This window comes from Astyanax mexicanus, chromosome 19, assembly GCF_023375975.1.
Source record: "Astyanax mexicanus isolate ESR-SI-001 chromosome 19, AstMex3_surface, whole genome shotgun sequence".
Classification (NCBI taxonomy): Eukaryota; Metazoa; Chordata; class Actinopteri; order Characiformes; family Acestrorhamphidae; genus Astyanax; species Astyanax mexicanus.
In genome coordinates, this window is record NC_064426.1 from 39,411,614 (window position 1) to 39,426,206 (window position 14,593).

The 14,593-nt window shown below is 36.0% G+C and overlaps 2 protein-coding genes across 2 annotated transcripts in view; one reads left to right on the forward strand and one right to left on the reverse strand.

The window, feature by feature from the left end:
* The window catches only part of elof1 (elongation factor 1), a 515,825-nt gene that overhangs the window by 397,919 nt on the left and 103,313 nt on the right, over positions 1-14,593 (reverse strand). The gene's annotated exons all lie outside the window — the stretch shown is intronic.
* xpo6 (exportin 6) overlaps positions 1-14,593 on the forward strand; it is a 32,972-nt gene that overhangs the window by 15,602 nt on the left and 2,777 nt on the right. Inside the window, exons 13-22 of the mRNA XM_022665110.2 lie at positions 898-1,057; positions 2,380-2,472; positions 2,658-2,805; positions 4,176-4,322; positions 6,534-6,705; positions 8,752-8,907; positions 10,271-10,385; positions 11,962-12,040; positions 12,146-12,238; positions 13,570-13,731. Of these exons, the coding sequence (XP_022520831.1) occupies positions 898-1,057; positions 2,380-2,472; positions 2,658-2,805; positions 4,176-4,322; positions 6,534-6,705; positions 8,752-8,907; positions 10,271-10,385; positions 11,962-12,040; positions 12,146-12,238; positions 13,570-13,731 (1,325 nt within the window). The remainder of the gene's footprint in view (positions 1-897; positions 1,058-2,379; positions 2,473-2,657; positions 2,806-4,175; positions 4,323-6,533; positions 6,706-8,751; positions 8,908-10,270; positions 10,386-11,961; positions 12,041-12,145; positions 12,239-13,569; positions 13,732-14,593) is intronic.

Sequence of the window (14,593 nt, forward strand, 5' to 3'; positions counted from 1 at the left end):
AGTGTAACTCTTGATGTGGTTAAAGAGCCGTTGCTTCACATCCTGCTTCCAGTTCACTGATTAGGTTTACAATAACTTACCAGACTGTGAACTCACATTTTCTACTCTATTTTTCATGTTATGTGATGACATAACTGAGCGTTGTAAAAACCTGTAAAAAAAAAACCAAGATATTAAGTGTTTGTTGAGATAAGAACTTTCTCAGAACATAATGGTTATTTGTTTATATATATATAAAAATCTTACATTATTAATACACATGAATGTTTGTGAAACATTTGATTTGAGAATTTTAAGAGCCTCAGAAACAAATGAGTTAAAACCCTAACACAGACTTGTAAGGTATTGTTTCGTGGTGCTACCACATTTGGTAATGTTAAAGTGCATTTGATATTTTAGCTATGATTTTGAACACAATTTTTTCACAATTTGTATTCAGAACAGTATCCGATTTATGGGGGTTTCTGAGCTTCTGTAAGTCTCTTTTTTAATAGTGTGTTCTGTCATCATGTATCATGTAGCTTGCCATCAGCTGCCGGAGCCCTGAGAGAGCACAGTTGGTCTTGCTCTCTCTGGGTGGGTACAGTAGATGGCGCTCTTTCCCCCTCATCACTCCTAGGGTGATGTTGATCAGCACAAGGCTGCATCTGTGAGCTTATGTATCGGAACAGAGTCACTGTGCTTTCCTCCGAGTGTGCTGTGATGCGAGTTTGACTTTACATGTATCGGAGGAGGCGTGTGCTAGTCTTCACCCTCCTGGTTTTGAGGCATCACTAGTGATGTACAGCTGAATTGGCCTAGCTAAATTGGAAGAAAATATGAAACATTAGAAAGAAATCTTTAGTAAAGAAATGGTGTGTTTTTTGTGTTTTAACTGTATTTTTTTTTGTTGTGTAGATCGCAGGTTGAACATCACGGCGGAGGCTGACTGCAGGAAGCTGCACTGCGCTCTGAGGGATCTCAGCTCTTTACTGCAGGCTGTTGGGCGTCTGGCTGAGTTTTTCACTGGAGACGTTTTCACAGCTCGCTTTAACGATGCCCTGGCTATTGTTCAGAGGTCAGTTACAGTTTTTCTTATCAGCAGTGGTGCACTTGTGCTCCAACAGCAACCTCCCCCAAACACCCCACTACTTTTCATATTTAGTTACTGGAAAACTCAGGCTTGATTATTTTGCAACCTGTGAAGTTCTAATGATTAACTTTCTACTTGCTACTGTTCTTTTTTTAATACATGATTTTATTTGTTTTGTCTGTTATATTTATAACAAACACACTAACATGTACTCCAGGTGATTTAGAAGATTTAGACGTTGTCATTATGAGCTCGAGCCTGATTTAATTCAGACATTTTTATAGTAAGTAGAGCATTAAAACTGGCCTTTTAACTACAATTATAAGTTGTTTAACAACATTCTGAACAGATAATTCATAATTTAATGAACTGTGCTACATCGAAGAAGCATTTAAGCTTTTACTTATTTTCTTGTTGATGATGATAATGGTTTATAGCCAATGAAAACCCAAAAATCAGTGTCTCAAAAAAAATTTATACAAGACCAGTTGGTACTTTTGGCAGTGTGCCAAGTCCTGCTGGAAAATGAAATCCTCATCTGTAAAAAGTTGTCAGGAGAGGGAAGCATGAAGTGCTGTAAGATTTTGTGGGGAAACAAAACTGCACTGACTTTAGACTTGATAATAAAACACAGTGGATCAACACCAGCAGATGAGCAGTTTGGACTGTGTGTCTCTCCACTCTTCCTCCAGACTCTGCTCCCTTGATTTCTAAATTAAATGCAAAATTTAATGATGATCAGTGATGGTTTGGAGAGCTTTAAGATGGTTTTAGATGCACTAGTATATTATTTCAGACCTATAAATCACTAAATTAATATTTTACTCATTTATTTGTCTTAACAATACAAATTAATTCGAGTTATTTTGTCCTTGTAAACTCGTATGTAATTGTGTAATCTATGGAGCTAACCCAAACATCTAACGTTCATCCCAGACTTTGCCTAATCCATACCGATAATCTCTTTAATTCGTAATCCTGAGCTTTAACGCTCTGTCTCAGCCATTCATTAAATAATTTGGGTTTCAAAGACTTATAATCATCAGCAACACAGTCTGAAACTCAGACCTAAAGACCTGAACCTTTTTTCTGATTGGCATTTAAGGAAAAAATCATTGCAGAGGAACATTTTTGACAGTGGATCCATTTTTGCACTCAAATCTGCTGTTAGATGTTATCTTGGGAGTTCTGATATGGTGTCAGCATTCAATAATTTATCATATGTAGTTTAATCACTAAGCAATGAGTTCTTTGTGTAATGCTGGTTGTTGATGATATACATGCTTGTTTTTATTCCTCTCTGATAGGCTAGTGGAGGTCACGTGTTACGGCTCTCAGATCAGCTTGTATGATGTGGAAATGGCCGTCCCTTCAGTTCTTAAACCAGACCTTATAGATGTGTAAGTATGCATAAATACACAAATTAAATCAGTATAAAATGAACAATAAAGCCCCTTTTCTGTACATGCCTAGGGTGTTTAGATCTCTTTAGGTCTAAAATGACCTGTAATACTGTAAAACTGCTTATTTTAAATATATTTGTTTACTTATTTATTCATTTTCATATTTATTTCATTATTTAAAGCCATGCCCAGTCACTGGCTGCTCTTCAGGCGTATTCTCATTGGCTGGCTCAGTTCTGCAGTGAGGTGCAGCGGCAGCAGGATCAAACGCAGTTCGTCGACCTCATCACCTCCGGCATGGCTGCCACCACACCCCTTATTAACGCCAAGGTAACGGCATCAGTATGGCATACTTTATTTTCCTACTTTCATCCTGTTGTTCTTTAAAGAGGACATATTTATACCTCTTTTCACAGTCAAGTTGGACTACTGTAGGTCTATGTGCTTTACAAAACATTGAAATTGAGGTCATGAAGAACCTGGAAAAGTCATGGGATTTGAAAATAGCAGTTTCCGGGCCTGGATACTTTTTGGAAAAAAAAAGACCCAGAAAGTTTTGGAAAAGTCACGGAAATTTGTTCTACAAATCTTTGCGTTTCTGTTCATCAATGGAGAAAATCTATTTTGAGCTAATAAGTACATCAGCTCAGAGTTAATTTAGTAATTTATTCCTACACAATGGAGCTCTCAGGATCTGACACACATTTTATTATTAAAGATTGTGTGTCAACATTTTATCTGTTTAATTTAGACCTATTATAGAAATAATTTTTTTTATAATATATTATTTTTTATATTATAATATAATATAAAAATTTGCCTTAAAGGCAAAGTCACAAAAGAAATCATGGAAATGTATTGTTTGAAAAGTGTTTGAACCCTGATTGGGTTCTTTGCACAAAATCTCTCACATGAAGAGGATCTCACCAGCTTTATTATTGCCAGTTTCGGTCCCTTTTAGAATGAGCTGTTTAAGGGCTCGGTCACTTTTATGCAAATAAGCTGTTGCTGGCCACTCCCCATATTTACACTGAGTGTTTAACCCCACACATACTTAGCACATGTTGGCTTGTGCTAAGTAGTCAGGTACTTATATATCTCCCTCATTTACTGAGTTGCCACGGAGCATAGGTACAGATCCCTCCCTCAAACAAAGTCTGTTGGCTAATCCTGCTGTGTGGGGGTTGACTAGTGAGGGGTGGTGTTCAAGGAGGTTCTATGCTGGATACATTTATTTATTTATTTATTTATTTATCTATTTATAAGTGTTTCACGCTTGTGGCAGCACTAAGAGTAATGACCCACCACCCAAATAATAATAGCTGCTCTGTGGTGGAGTATTGAAGAACTATAATAATAATAATAATAATAATAATAATAATAATAATAATAATAATAATAATAATAATAATAATAATAATAATAATAATAATAATAATAAAGTATGTAGAGAAACAGTTACAGGACTACAGTGTAACTAATGCAGTTATCTAATCTCTAAGTAAACCTGATACCTCAATCAAAGTGTCAAAATGTTTCCGTTTGTGTTCCTGCGCTCTGTCCAATCAGGGAGCTTGTGTGAGATGTGATACAGATTTAATAAGGGGTTTTGTTTTGTTGCGGGGACAGATTTCTCGTTTTACCAGTTATTCTGCCCGTTACAGTAAATCTCTCTTTATGCTCCACTATTGTTGTTGTAGGTTCCAGAGAAATTACTTCTGTCAGCGTGCCATCTCCTGGTCTCCATGGCAACGACGGTGCGACCTGTGTTCCTGGTGTCGTTGCCGGCGGTCCAGAACGTCTTCAACCTGATCACAGAGAACCACAATCACAGGCTCCCTCAAGAGGTGTGTGTATGTGTGTGCTAGCTTAATTATCCAATGCGGGGGTTTTTTGGGCCATAGGCCTGTCACAATAGTTCTGTTATCGACTTATTGCACAATATATGGGAATGATCTCATCATTTTTCTAACCTAAGAAAAATGCGTTTTTGTAAAGCAGTTTATTTTATTTTTTTATGTATTTAGGGTATTTAAACATATCAATGAGAACACTCATTGTCTCAATATGTTCCCGAGAAATGTTAAAGTGACACACTGTACGTTTTGAGGATATCTCTAGTGAGAATGTCTTAACTGCACCAAGCAAATGGAAGGGTACTTTTAATACGTGTGGTGTGGTGCGGTAAAATCTGGGGATTTTAGCAAGTAATCTCTCTCTTTTTTTTTTATTTTTTTTATCTTGTCTTCTCCCCTCTTCTCTCTTTGAGTACGATGTTTATACATTCCATTTTCAAGTGTCAAAATGCTTTGTTGAAGACAAATTTATATGATATAAAAATGACCATTTTGTAATATCTTAAATTAGTGCTGGGCGGTATGACCAAAAATGTACATCACAGTATTTAAAAAAAAATTGACAGGTGTAGGGTATATAACAATCTTTTTATATATATATATATATATATATATATATATATATATATATATATATATATATATATATATATATATATATATATATATATGTTTTTTTATTATTTTTTTTTCTTTCATGACTGGGCATTAATATAGGTTTGTCACTTACTCTACTGTTAGAATTAAATATGATATAAAACATTAAGGCTTTAATTAGTATCGGTTTTACAATATATGAAGAAATCAGACTTCATTAGCAGGAAAGCAGCCAATAAAAAGAATAATATCTCTTAGAGATATACCAACAACTTAAACATATCTGCCTTTAATAAACTACATATTTCAAATAGTCCTATATATTGTCAATTTACAATGTGTTATTATTGAAGCCATTAGAGGCATTGCAGTATTAAAATCAGCCACAATTCCCTTCTTTCTCCAGTTAACAAATAAATTCAGTTCTGTGTGCACTAAAATTATCCTTCAAGCTACAGTGTGTATATATATATATGTATATATATATATATATATGTATATATATATATATATATATATATATATATATATATATATATATATATATATATATATATACATATATATATATATATATATGTATATATATATATATATATATATATATATATATATATATATATTTAAACACGACTTTATTCAGAGTTTTATCACTTGTACTCAGGACCGATTCTGGGGAATGAGAGGAATTTTTCTCTGACCTGGGGAGTGATTGCGCAATTCTATTTGTCTCTTTTTTTTTCTGAGTGAATAATTGCTGTTTGCTGTTGTTTTTCTTTTTTACTTGGATAAAAACTCATACAATGAGAAACAGCAGCAGGAGCACCTCAGATAAAGTGCTGTTCTTATTTTTCTCCATTACTCTGGGGTGTTAGCTTGTTATGCCAACCTTTTAGCCTTAGTGCTTCTTTAGCAGTGCTGTTCTACATACCGGTTGTAATTTTGGATCAACCGTTATACCACCAAGCACTATCTTAAATAAAAGTTTTAGAATTCTTTCATGTTCATTATCTGTTACCCAGCCATATTACAATTCCAGTGTTTATATATACACTTAAATATTAAAGGTTCATTGTGCTATATTATCATTATTTAAGGATAAAAACACTCATACAATGAGAAACAGCAGCAGGAGCTCCTCAGATAAAGTGCTGTTCTCATTTCTCTCCAGGCAGTATGGATTGGTGGTCTGACTCCACAGAGCTGAGCTACTATTACTCTGGTGTGTTAGCTTGTTATGCTAACCATTTAGCGTTAGCTAGTGAGCTGTATCTGCTTTTTTAATGGTGCTGTTCTACATATTGGTTTTAATTTCAGATGAACCAGTATACCATGTTTATTATGTGTTACCCAGCCCTATTACAATTCCAGTGTTTATATATACACTTAATTATTAAAGGTTATTTGTACTGTAAAATGGTTTAATTACATTTAATAGGTGCAAATTCATTGTTATGCTATATTAACATTATTTAAGTGAAGTAAAATTGTCTTTAAATAATTTCTATATTCATTTTCAGGACAGTATATTGTGATAAAACAGGTTATTTTTTGGGGTCTGTAATTTAAATTTATTCAGAGAGTTGGTGTGTGTTTGTGTTACAGGCTCACGTGCTGGTGTGCAGGGCTCTGTCCAACATGCTGCTGTTGCCGTGGCCAAGCTTACCTGAGGCAGAGCAGCAATGGCCAAACCGATCAGCCAATCACACGCGCCTCATCAGCACCCTCACACACCAGTACCGCCTCTTACCTCGCCCCCCGGATCACCACCCCACCAGTAAGTGCATCCACTGAGCGGTGTTTCTCAGTATGTAGGCGCTATAGTGAGTAATTAGCCGTGCATTAGTGGATTATATGTGGTAAAGTGAAAGTCAGGGAAACTTCCAACATTCACCACAAATCAAACTGGTTTTACAAGTCTTTGGCAAACGTGGGAAACCTCAAGACATAAAAAAAGACATAAAAGACTTCTGATACAAGCCTTTAGATTAGCTATCTACATTTAAAAAGAACACTCAAAAATGTGGACACACCTTCTCATTTAACATTTATCTTTATTTAATTTATTTTCTACACTGTAGATTAATATTAAAGACATGAAAACAGTTAAGGGACACATATAGAACTACATAGTAAAAAGAAAAAAAGTGTTATTCCTCCACATTAATCCCCTGATCTAAACCTAATGAACTGATATGGTAAATTTGAGGTGATTGAAGGAAAAGCAGCAGCTATTATTCAGCACCTCCAGGAACTCCTTCCTTCAAAACGCTGAGAAAACTATTCCAGGTGACTCTACCTCATGAAGAATAAAATACAGAGAGTGTGCAGATCTGTCCTCAAAGATAAATGCACTACTTAGAAGAAGAATCTAAAGTATAAAACATATTCTGGTTTATATACAGAATAATTCAGCATGTGTTCCTGTATAGCTTTGATATAAAATTTATAGTGTAAAAAAATATATATATATATTAATAATAAATCATAATGTGGTGATTTTATCAATAACTCCTGCTCTCTTTTAGCTTTCCCCGCTTTTTCAGTTGTTATTTTTCTTTTTTGCTTTTTTTTTTTTTTTTTTTTTACAATACCACAATATCAAAGTTATTTTTCCTCTGTACATTTACATGTTACATTAATATATTTCCCACAAAATACACATGAAATACCCATTATAGTAAATCAGTAATGCCCTTTGTCAGACTATACATAATATTCAGGAAAGGGCAACACACATTGCTTTCAGCCGCCTCCTTTAATCTGCTAGGTTATACCATGCTATAGTTATTTGTATAACAGTACCTACAACAGTAATAAACATTGTTAAATGGTTAGATATTGTCTTATTAATTGACTAGTTCAGATATTATCATTATTCACAATACTAAATTTCATTATTTAAGAATGATGTAAATAATAATGAATTGAAAAAAATAGTTAAAATGTTGTAACATTCTGTCATAAGTACCGTTTATTCAGTGTATTCTTATTGTAAAGTGTTACCAGCCTTATTTTATTGAAATAAATTGTGTATTGTATTACATTAAAGTCTAATTATTCACCTAAGGGGGAAATAAGATTGCACTGTAGTTTGTAATTGGACCAATAGAGGGCAGTACAGGGTTTCTGATTTAGTCTAATATTAAAACCTTTCCAGTTGTGCAGCTGAACCGTCTTACGCTTTAATTTATTGCTTTTAATCCATTAATTTTCATGCAGTCAGTGGTGATCTGTTTGTTTTTCATAGTCTTTTACTATCTCTTTCTCTTTCTTTCTTTCTCACTCTGTTTTTGTCTCTCATGTCGTCTCTTTCTTTCTCTCTTTCTCGCTTTCTGTCTCACTTTGTCTCACTCTGTCTCTCTCTCTTATTCTGTCTCTCTCTTTTTCCATCTCACTTTGTCTCACTCTGTCTCTTTCTGTCTCTCTGCATCTCTTTTTATCTCTTTCTTTAACTCTGCCACTTTCTTTGTCTCTCTCACTTTCTCTGTCTCTATATATCTGTCTCAATCTTTCTATCTCTCTTTGTTTCAGTTTCTCTCTCTTTATCTATCTCTCTCTTTCTCTCTCTCTGCCTCACTCTCTCTTTCTGACTCACTTTATCTGTTTTTTTTTTCTTTTCATTTTTTTCACTTTAAAATAGCTTTATTGCCTTGAATTGCAATTAACAACTTTTGCCAAAGCAATGAAACAAGTACTTAATATACAAAAGGTGAAAATAACAATAAATATAAAAATTTAACATTAATCAGATTAACAATATTAACATTATCTCTCTCTTTCTCTCTCTCTCTTTCTTTCTCTCTCTTTCTCTCTCTCTCAGGTAAGGTGGTGCTGCAGCAGACTCTGTGTGTTCTGAAGGATATAGTGGACAGTATATCAGGAGAAGCTACTAAATCTCGTCAGATCTGTTACCAGAGTCTGCAGGAATCAGTTCAGGTCACACTGGCCCTGTTCCCTCTCTACATCCAGCAGCCCGGTAAGCCCTGCCCTGAGCCCCTGTCCCTCAGTGATATGATTGGTTAATGCTGGCAGTTTTTTCACCCCAAACACTTCCTTTACTGAACATTTACCCAGAATGCTCTTCCTTTTCTCTCTTCACTAATTTATTTTTCATATGAAATGTTATTGTACTTTACTACCACTACTAATTCTAATTCTTACTACTACTACTGCTGCATTTTTGGCTGCACATTCCTTAATTTTATATTGCTGTAATATAGTCACGCACTGAATATTTGTCAACTGTTATTAAAACACTTGATTAAAACACTTGGTTGGGGGAAATATTTCATTATTAGATGATCTCTTAAGCCCTATCCGGACCGGATTAGTTTCTCACTTACACACTTCTATTCAGTGATGAAACTCCTGCATTGAGTTTTTAGGCTTTCTTGATCACATGACATCGCTTTCAGTAGCTCCTCCATTTCCACTCGCAGTTGTGTTTACATGGATCTCCATGGAAACATGCGACCAAAGTGTAATTGAGGGCGTCTGAGAAAAACGAGAAAAACACATATGTGGTCGTTCTGGACGAGAATAAAATCACAGAGGACCCCCCCCCCATAAAAGAGAAAATTACCCCAAAACCCCCTGAGAAACTGATCCTGTCCGGATAGGGCTGTAGAAGGTTTAGATTTGGACATGGAAGATTCTGAATCAATTCACGAATGACATAAATGGATTTTCTATACGTTCATTTTTGGATTTTTCTAGGCTGTAACTGAAAATGTAATGATGGCAAGAAATTATTCAAGTTTACTTGCACTTAAATATCAGGTAAACCACTTTGGGACTGTAATCTACTTTAAAAGTACTGAGTATTCATACAATGAGGGGGAAAATGAATTCTGTGTAGAAGATTGATTTATTGATAATGATTTTATAATCATATCGCACACCTGTGATTAGTAATCGAATTGAATCATAAAGTGCCTAGAGATTCCTAGCCTTTTTTAGTTTACCAACATCAAATGATTTTGCAATTTTGATTTGTTGGTTTGTCAGCTGGGATGTGGTCAATTAGTATTTTTAAATTAATGTTTTGTAATGGTTTTTCTTTAAAAAGCAAAAAGAAGATGCATTTAGGGTATTATGCAGTGGTAAAACCAAATGGCAAGGTCACTAACACCTGTGGAAAAACCTGTTCAGTATTAGTAATTTGATTTCTGCATTATTTTAAATATGACATTTTTCATGCTTCAGTCTTTTTCTAAAGTCATGGCACTGTAAATGCTATTGTCATAATGTTACTACTACTACTGCTGTTTAATTTTCTCTCACTCTGTTTTCCTCTCTTCCTGTCTCTCCCTCTCTGCCTGTCTCTCTCCCTCTCTCAGACGTGACAGATGAGATGCTGAGTTTCTTCCTCACACTGTTCCAGGCTCTGCGGGTGCAGATGGGAGTTGCCTTCACTGAGCAAATCATTCAGACCTTCCTCAGCATGTTCACCAGGTAAGTGTGCCAGGCCCACCCACAGCAGAGCCCCAGTACTGAGATAAAGCATACGTTACTGATACCTCATCCACCAAGTGAATTGATTGCTGAAATTCAGTGTTTGAGAATTAAATATATAATTGGTAATTAAATAGTATTAAATCACCAAATTTTGTTAGAGCTTTCCCCAATAACATGCATGCAAAACCAACCAAAAAATAACCCACTCAGCTGCCGGAGCCCTGAGAGAGCACAATTGGTCTTGCTCTCTCTGGGTGGGTACAGTAGATGGCGCTCTTTCCCCTCATCACTCCTAGGGTGATGTGGATCAGCACAAGGCTGCGTCTGTGAGCTGATGTATCTGAACCGAGTCAAAGCGTTAGCTCTGTGATGCTACTTGGCAATGCTGCATCAGCAGCAGTTCAAAAAGAGGCGGAGTCTGACTTCACATGTGTCAGAGGAGGCGTGTGCTAGGCTTCACTGTTCTGGTATTGTGGAATCACTTAAGATGTGGGGGATATACAGCTGAGTAGCAGCTGAATGGGTGGAACAATTGGCCAGATAAATTGGAGAAGAACAGGAGAAAATTAGAAATAAAAAAAGAAGCGCAGGGTTGTACAATATAAAACAAACCACAAAAAAAACACAATTTTGAATAATGCTAAATATCCTTATCGACAAAATTACAGAAATTATTGAGAAATTACTGTTATTTGTCAATATCGCAAACCTAATATATATTTGATCTAGAGAATGATCATTTATTAATATCAGCACTTTCAGTTTAGTGTAATTTTAATTATAATATAGTTTAATTGTATTTAAAGCTGGTGTCTAAGTTTTGGTATTTGGGGGATTTAGGGTCCTCTCTGGTGAGAGTGGGTAATTGCACCGAGTATGCGGAAGAATCATTTTAAACAGGGTGGGTGTGATGTGGCCTCCTTTCAGAGCGGATGAATCCGATTCCAGGTTATGTTCAGTCAGAGAGAGAAACTTCACTCCTTCGTTTCTTTGGTTTTACTATGAGTGAATGGAGGAGCTACTGAGCTCTGAGTTTGCTCTTCTGAAGTCCCCAATGCTCCACCAGCCGCTCGCGTTCAGTTAAACTGAGCCGGATCCTCTTTTAGAGGCTGCACGTGTGACGTAAGTACGTAAAGACACTTGACCAGGAGAAGAACTCCTACGAAAAACGACCCGACACCCCAGTTTTTAGAATGAATATATTATTAGGCTCAGCAGGGATGGTCGTTCTAGCACACTGATACCAATAAATACAATATTTTATCCATATTCTTCTCCACTCAGAAATGCTTCTGCTTTCAGTTTAGAAACAAAATCATATGGACTTTAAAGTGTCCTGTTATGATGACACTGTTACTGGGATTGCCCCAGTTAGTTCAAGGCCTTTGCTATAAATGGCAACAGTCTGTGTAACGTGATCAATAACTGCACGAGAGTTGTGAATGGGTTTACAGCAGAGAAAGTACTGCTGCTGTAATCAGAATCACGAGGCTCATCACTCCTGCAGCAGTTAGTGAAGGTCACACGCAGCTTTGTGTTTCTCATTGGTCTGACTGGTTATGTCGTGTCTCAGGGAGCAGCTGGCAGTCAGCATCTTACAGGAGGGCAGTTCTGGTTCAAAAGTGGTGCAGAAATTCCTCAAAATTCTACAGGTAAGAGTATAAAGCACAGAATACAAGCACCACAACACCGTATATACAGTTATTTTTCCAACTAATTCACTGGTATTTATACCTGGTGTGTGTTTGGTTTTGTAGGTCGTGGTTCAGGAACCTGGGCAGACCTTTAAGCCCATGCTACCCAGCATCCTCAGCCTTTGTATGGAGCAGGTGTACCCGATTGTGGCTGAGGTAGGAGCCAATCACAACTCATTCCTTACTTTATAATGGATATGTTTATGAATATACAGCAGCCTTTCATAAATAGGGGTGGGAATCACAGAGCCTCTCACGATATGTTGCCCACGATAATGATGATTTCACAATATTGAAGACGATAAAATACTTCTAAATAAGCAAATACCAGGAATTCTAGATTTATTGGTGTCAGATTCACAGAATTTAACATCCAATATTCTTTACCGCATGTGTATTAACCCTATTTATTTGATTATCAATGAATGAATGAAGTTCAACTTGTATAGCGCCTTTTTAGAAACCTAAGGACGCTTTACAGTTTACACGTTTTATACACAATCATTCATACTCAACACTCATCCACACACCGGTGACAAGCAACAGCCAATGGTGTGCAGCATACTCTCAAACAAGAAAACAACATCCACCTGGAGGACTGCATCGGGCACACATTTACACACACACACAAACTTACATGCTAACCACACACTTACACATACATACCAGATCAATTTAGAGTATTCAAAATTTCTGGGCAATTTGGAATGTCCATTTTACCTGTTCTCCATGTTTTTGGATTATAGCACCACCATGTGGAGTAATGAAGCCGTAACTTTAGTAATCTAACTGGTGGGCAGGTCTTAGGGAGTTTAGAGTGCTTATGTTTTAGTAAAAAAAAAAAAAAAAATCCATGTGTGACTCTGTGTATCGATAATATATCACAATACCGATAATTGTTCCACCCGTAATCATACGTTTTCTACGGACTATAAGGCACACTATCAATAAAAGTCTATTTTCTGGTCTATTTTCATACATAAGGCACACCAGATTGTAATGCAAATTTTAAGCAACACAAGTCACTTTACAGTAAGCTTAGATTTCCAATATGTTAGCAGCAGCTCTAGCCACAGTTAGCCGCAGTTAGCAGCGCTTAGGGCTAATAAACGCTGCCTGACAGCGCTACACTGAGGAACCGTAAGTGTTCCAGGAAGCCAGGGTGCGATATTAGCTAGTGGTTTGTCTCACATAGCTTGTTTTTTACATGGTAAACACGCAGACTGCTACTTCAGTGGAGTGGTTTACTGCTCTTACAACCTGAGTGGTAAAATTCACACAAGGTGCACTTAAGATTTGTGGGAAATTTAAAGAATTTTAAGTGCCTGTTTTCCATTTACTATTGAAGAATGTCAGACCTCGGAATGATGTTACATCCAAGTTGAATGCATTCCAGTTAAACTTTATGATTTTGTACAATTTTAACATTTACAAAAAAATATTTTTGAATAATAAAGCAGTGCTTTTGTGTTTCTGTCCCACTGCAGCGCTCCTGTCCAGACGTCAAAGCCGAGATGTTCGAACTTCTCTTCCAAATCCTCCATCAGAACTGGAGGTTCTTCTTTAAGACCTCCGTCCTCAGCAGCGTTCAAAGAACCGGTGCTGAAGAGCACATGGAGAACCAGGCACAGTTTATTGCCGCCATGCAGGTAAGGAAAAAGACTGTGTGGTGCTAGCTGCATACTATACACTGCAATTTTTTTGATAATCGATTAATCAGTTAATTTAATTATTTATTTTTCTTTCAGCTAATCAGATATTAGTCTTTTTTTTATCCCATTTTCTTCCCAATTTGCACGGCCAATTACCCAACCCACTCATTAGGACTCCCTCTATCACTAGTGCTCCAGCAGCTGATTGCAAGCTACATGACCAGGATTCAAAACGGCCATCTCCCGATCATAGTGGCAGTGACACTCTGCTGCACCACTCAGAGCCAAACAAAATTGTCTTTGTACTAATGTTGTAATTGTATAAGGAACACACAAACTACCATTATAAAAAATATTAGTATGTGTTTACATGAAGCATTAATCCTTAGACAGCTACATTAATTTTATTATTATCATTATTATTGAATAGCACAGCAACAGTGAATGTAATGTATAATATACACTTAGCTGTGATTCAGATACTCTTCTATGCAAATATTTAGAGATAAATATATGAGAGATAAAAAATTAATTTAAAATGGGTCATATCTTGTTTAACTACTCTAGCAGCCTTTGGGAACACTGATGCGCTTTTCCACCAAAAGAACTCTGTTTTTTGCACAAGTTCTGTTCATGCTTTTAAAAGCTGTGGTGCTGAATGCTGAAGAACCCATCTTTTTCTCTCTTAGGTTAATGCTTCATCTAACCACATACTAATATTTTAATAATAAAAATAAATACATTGTGTGTTGTGTTCTTTATACAATTATAGCATTACTAGAAAGACAGTTTTGTTTATTACATAAAAAGCAGGAAATCTAATTTTTATTTTTTTCACCTTTTAGTGACAGATTATTAA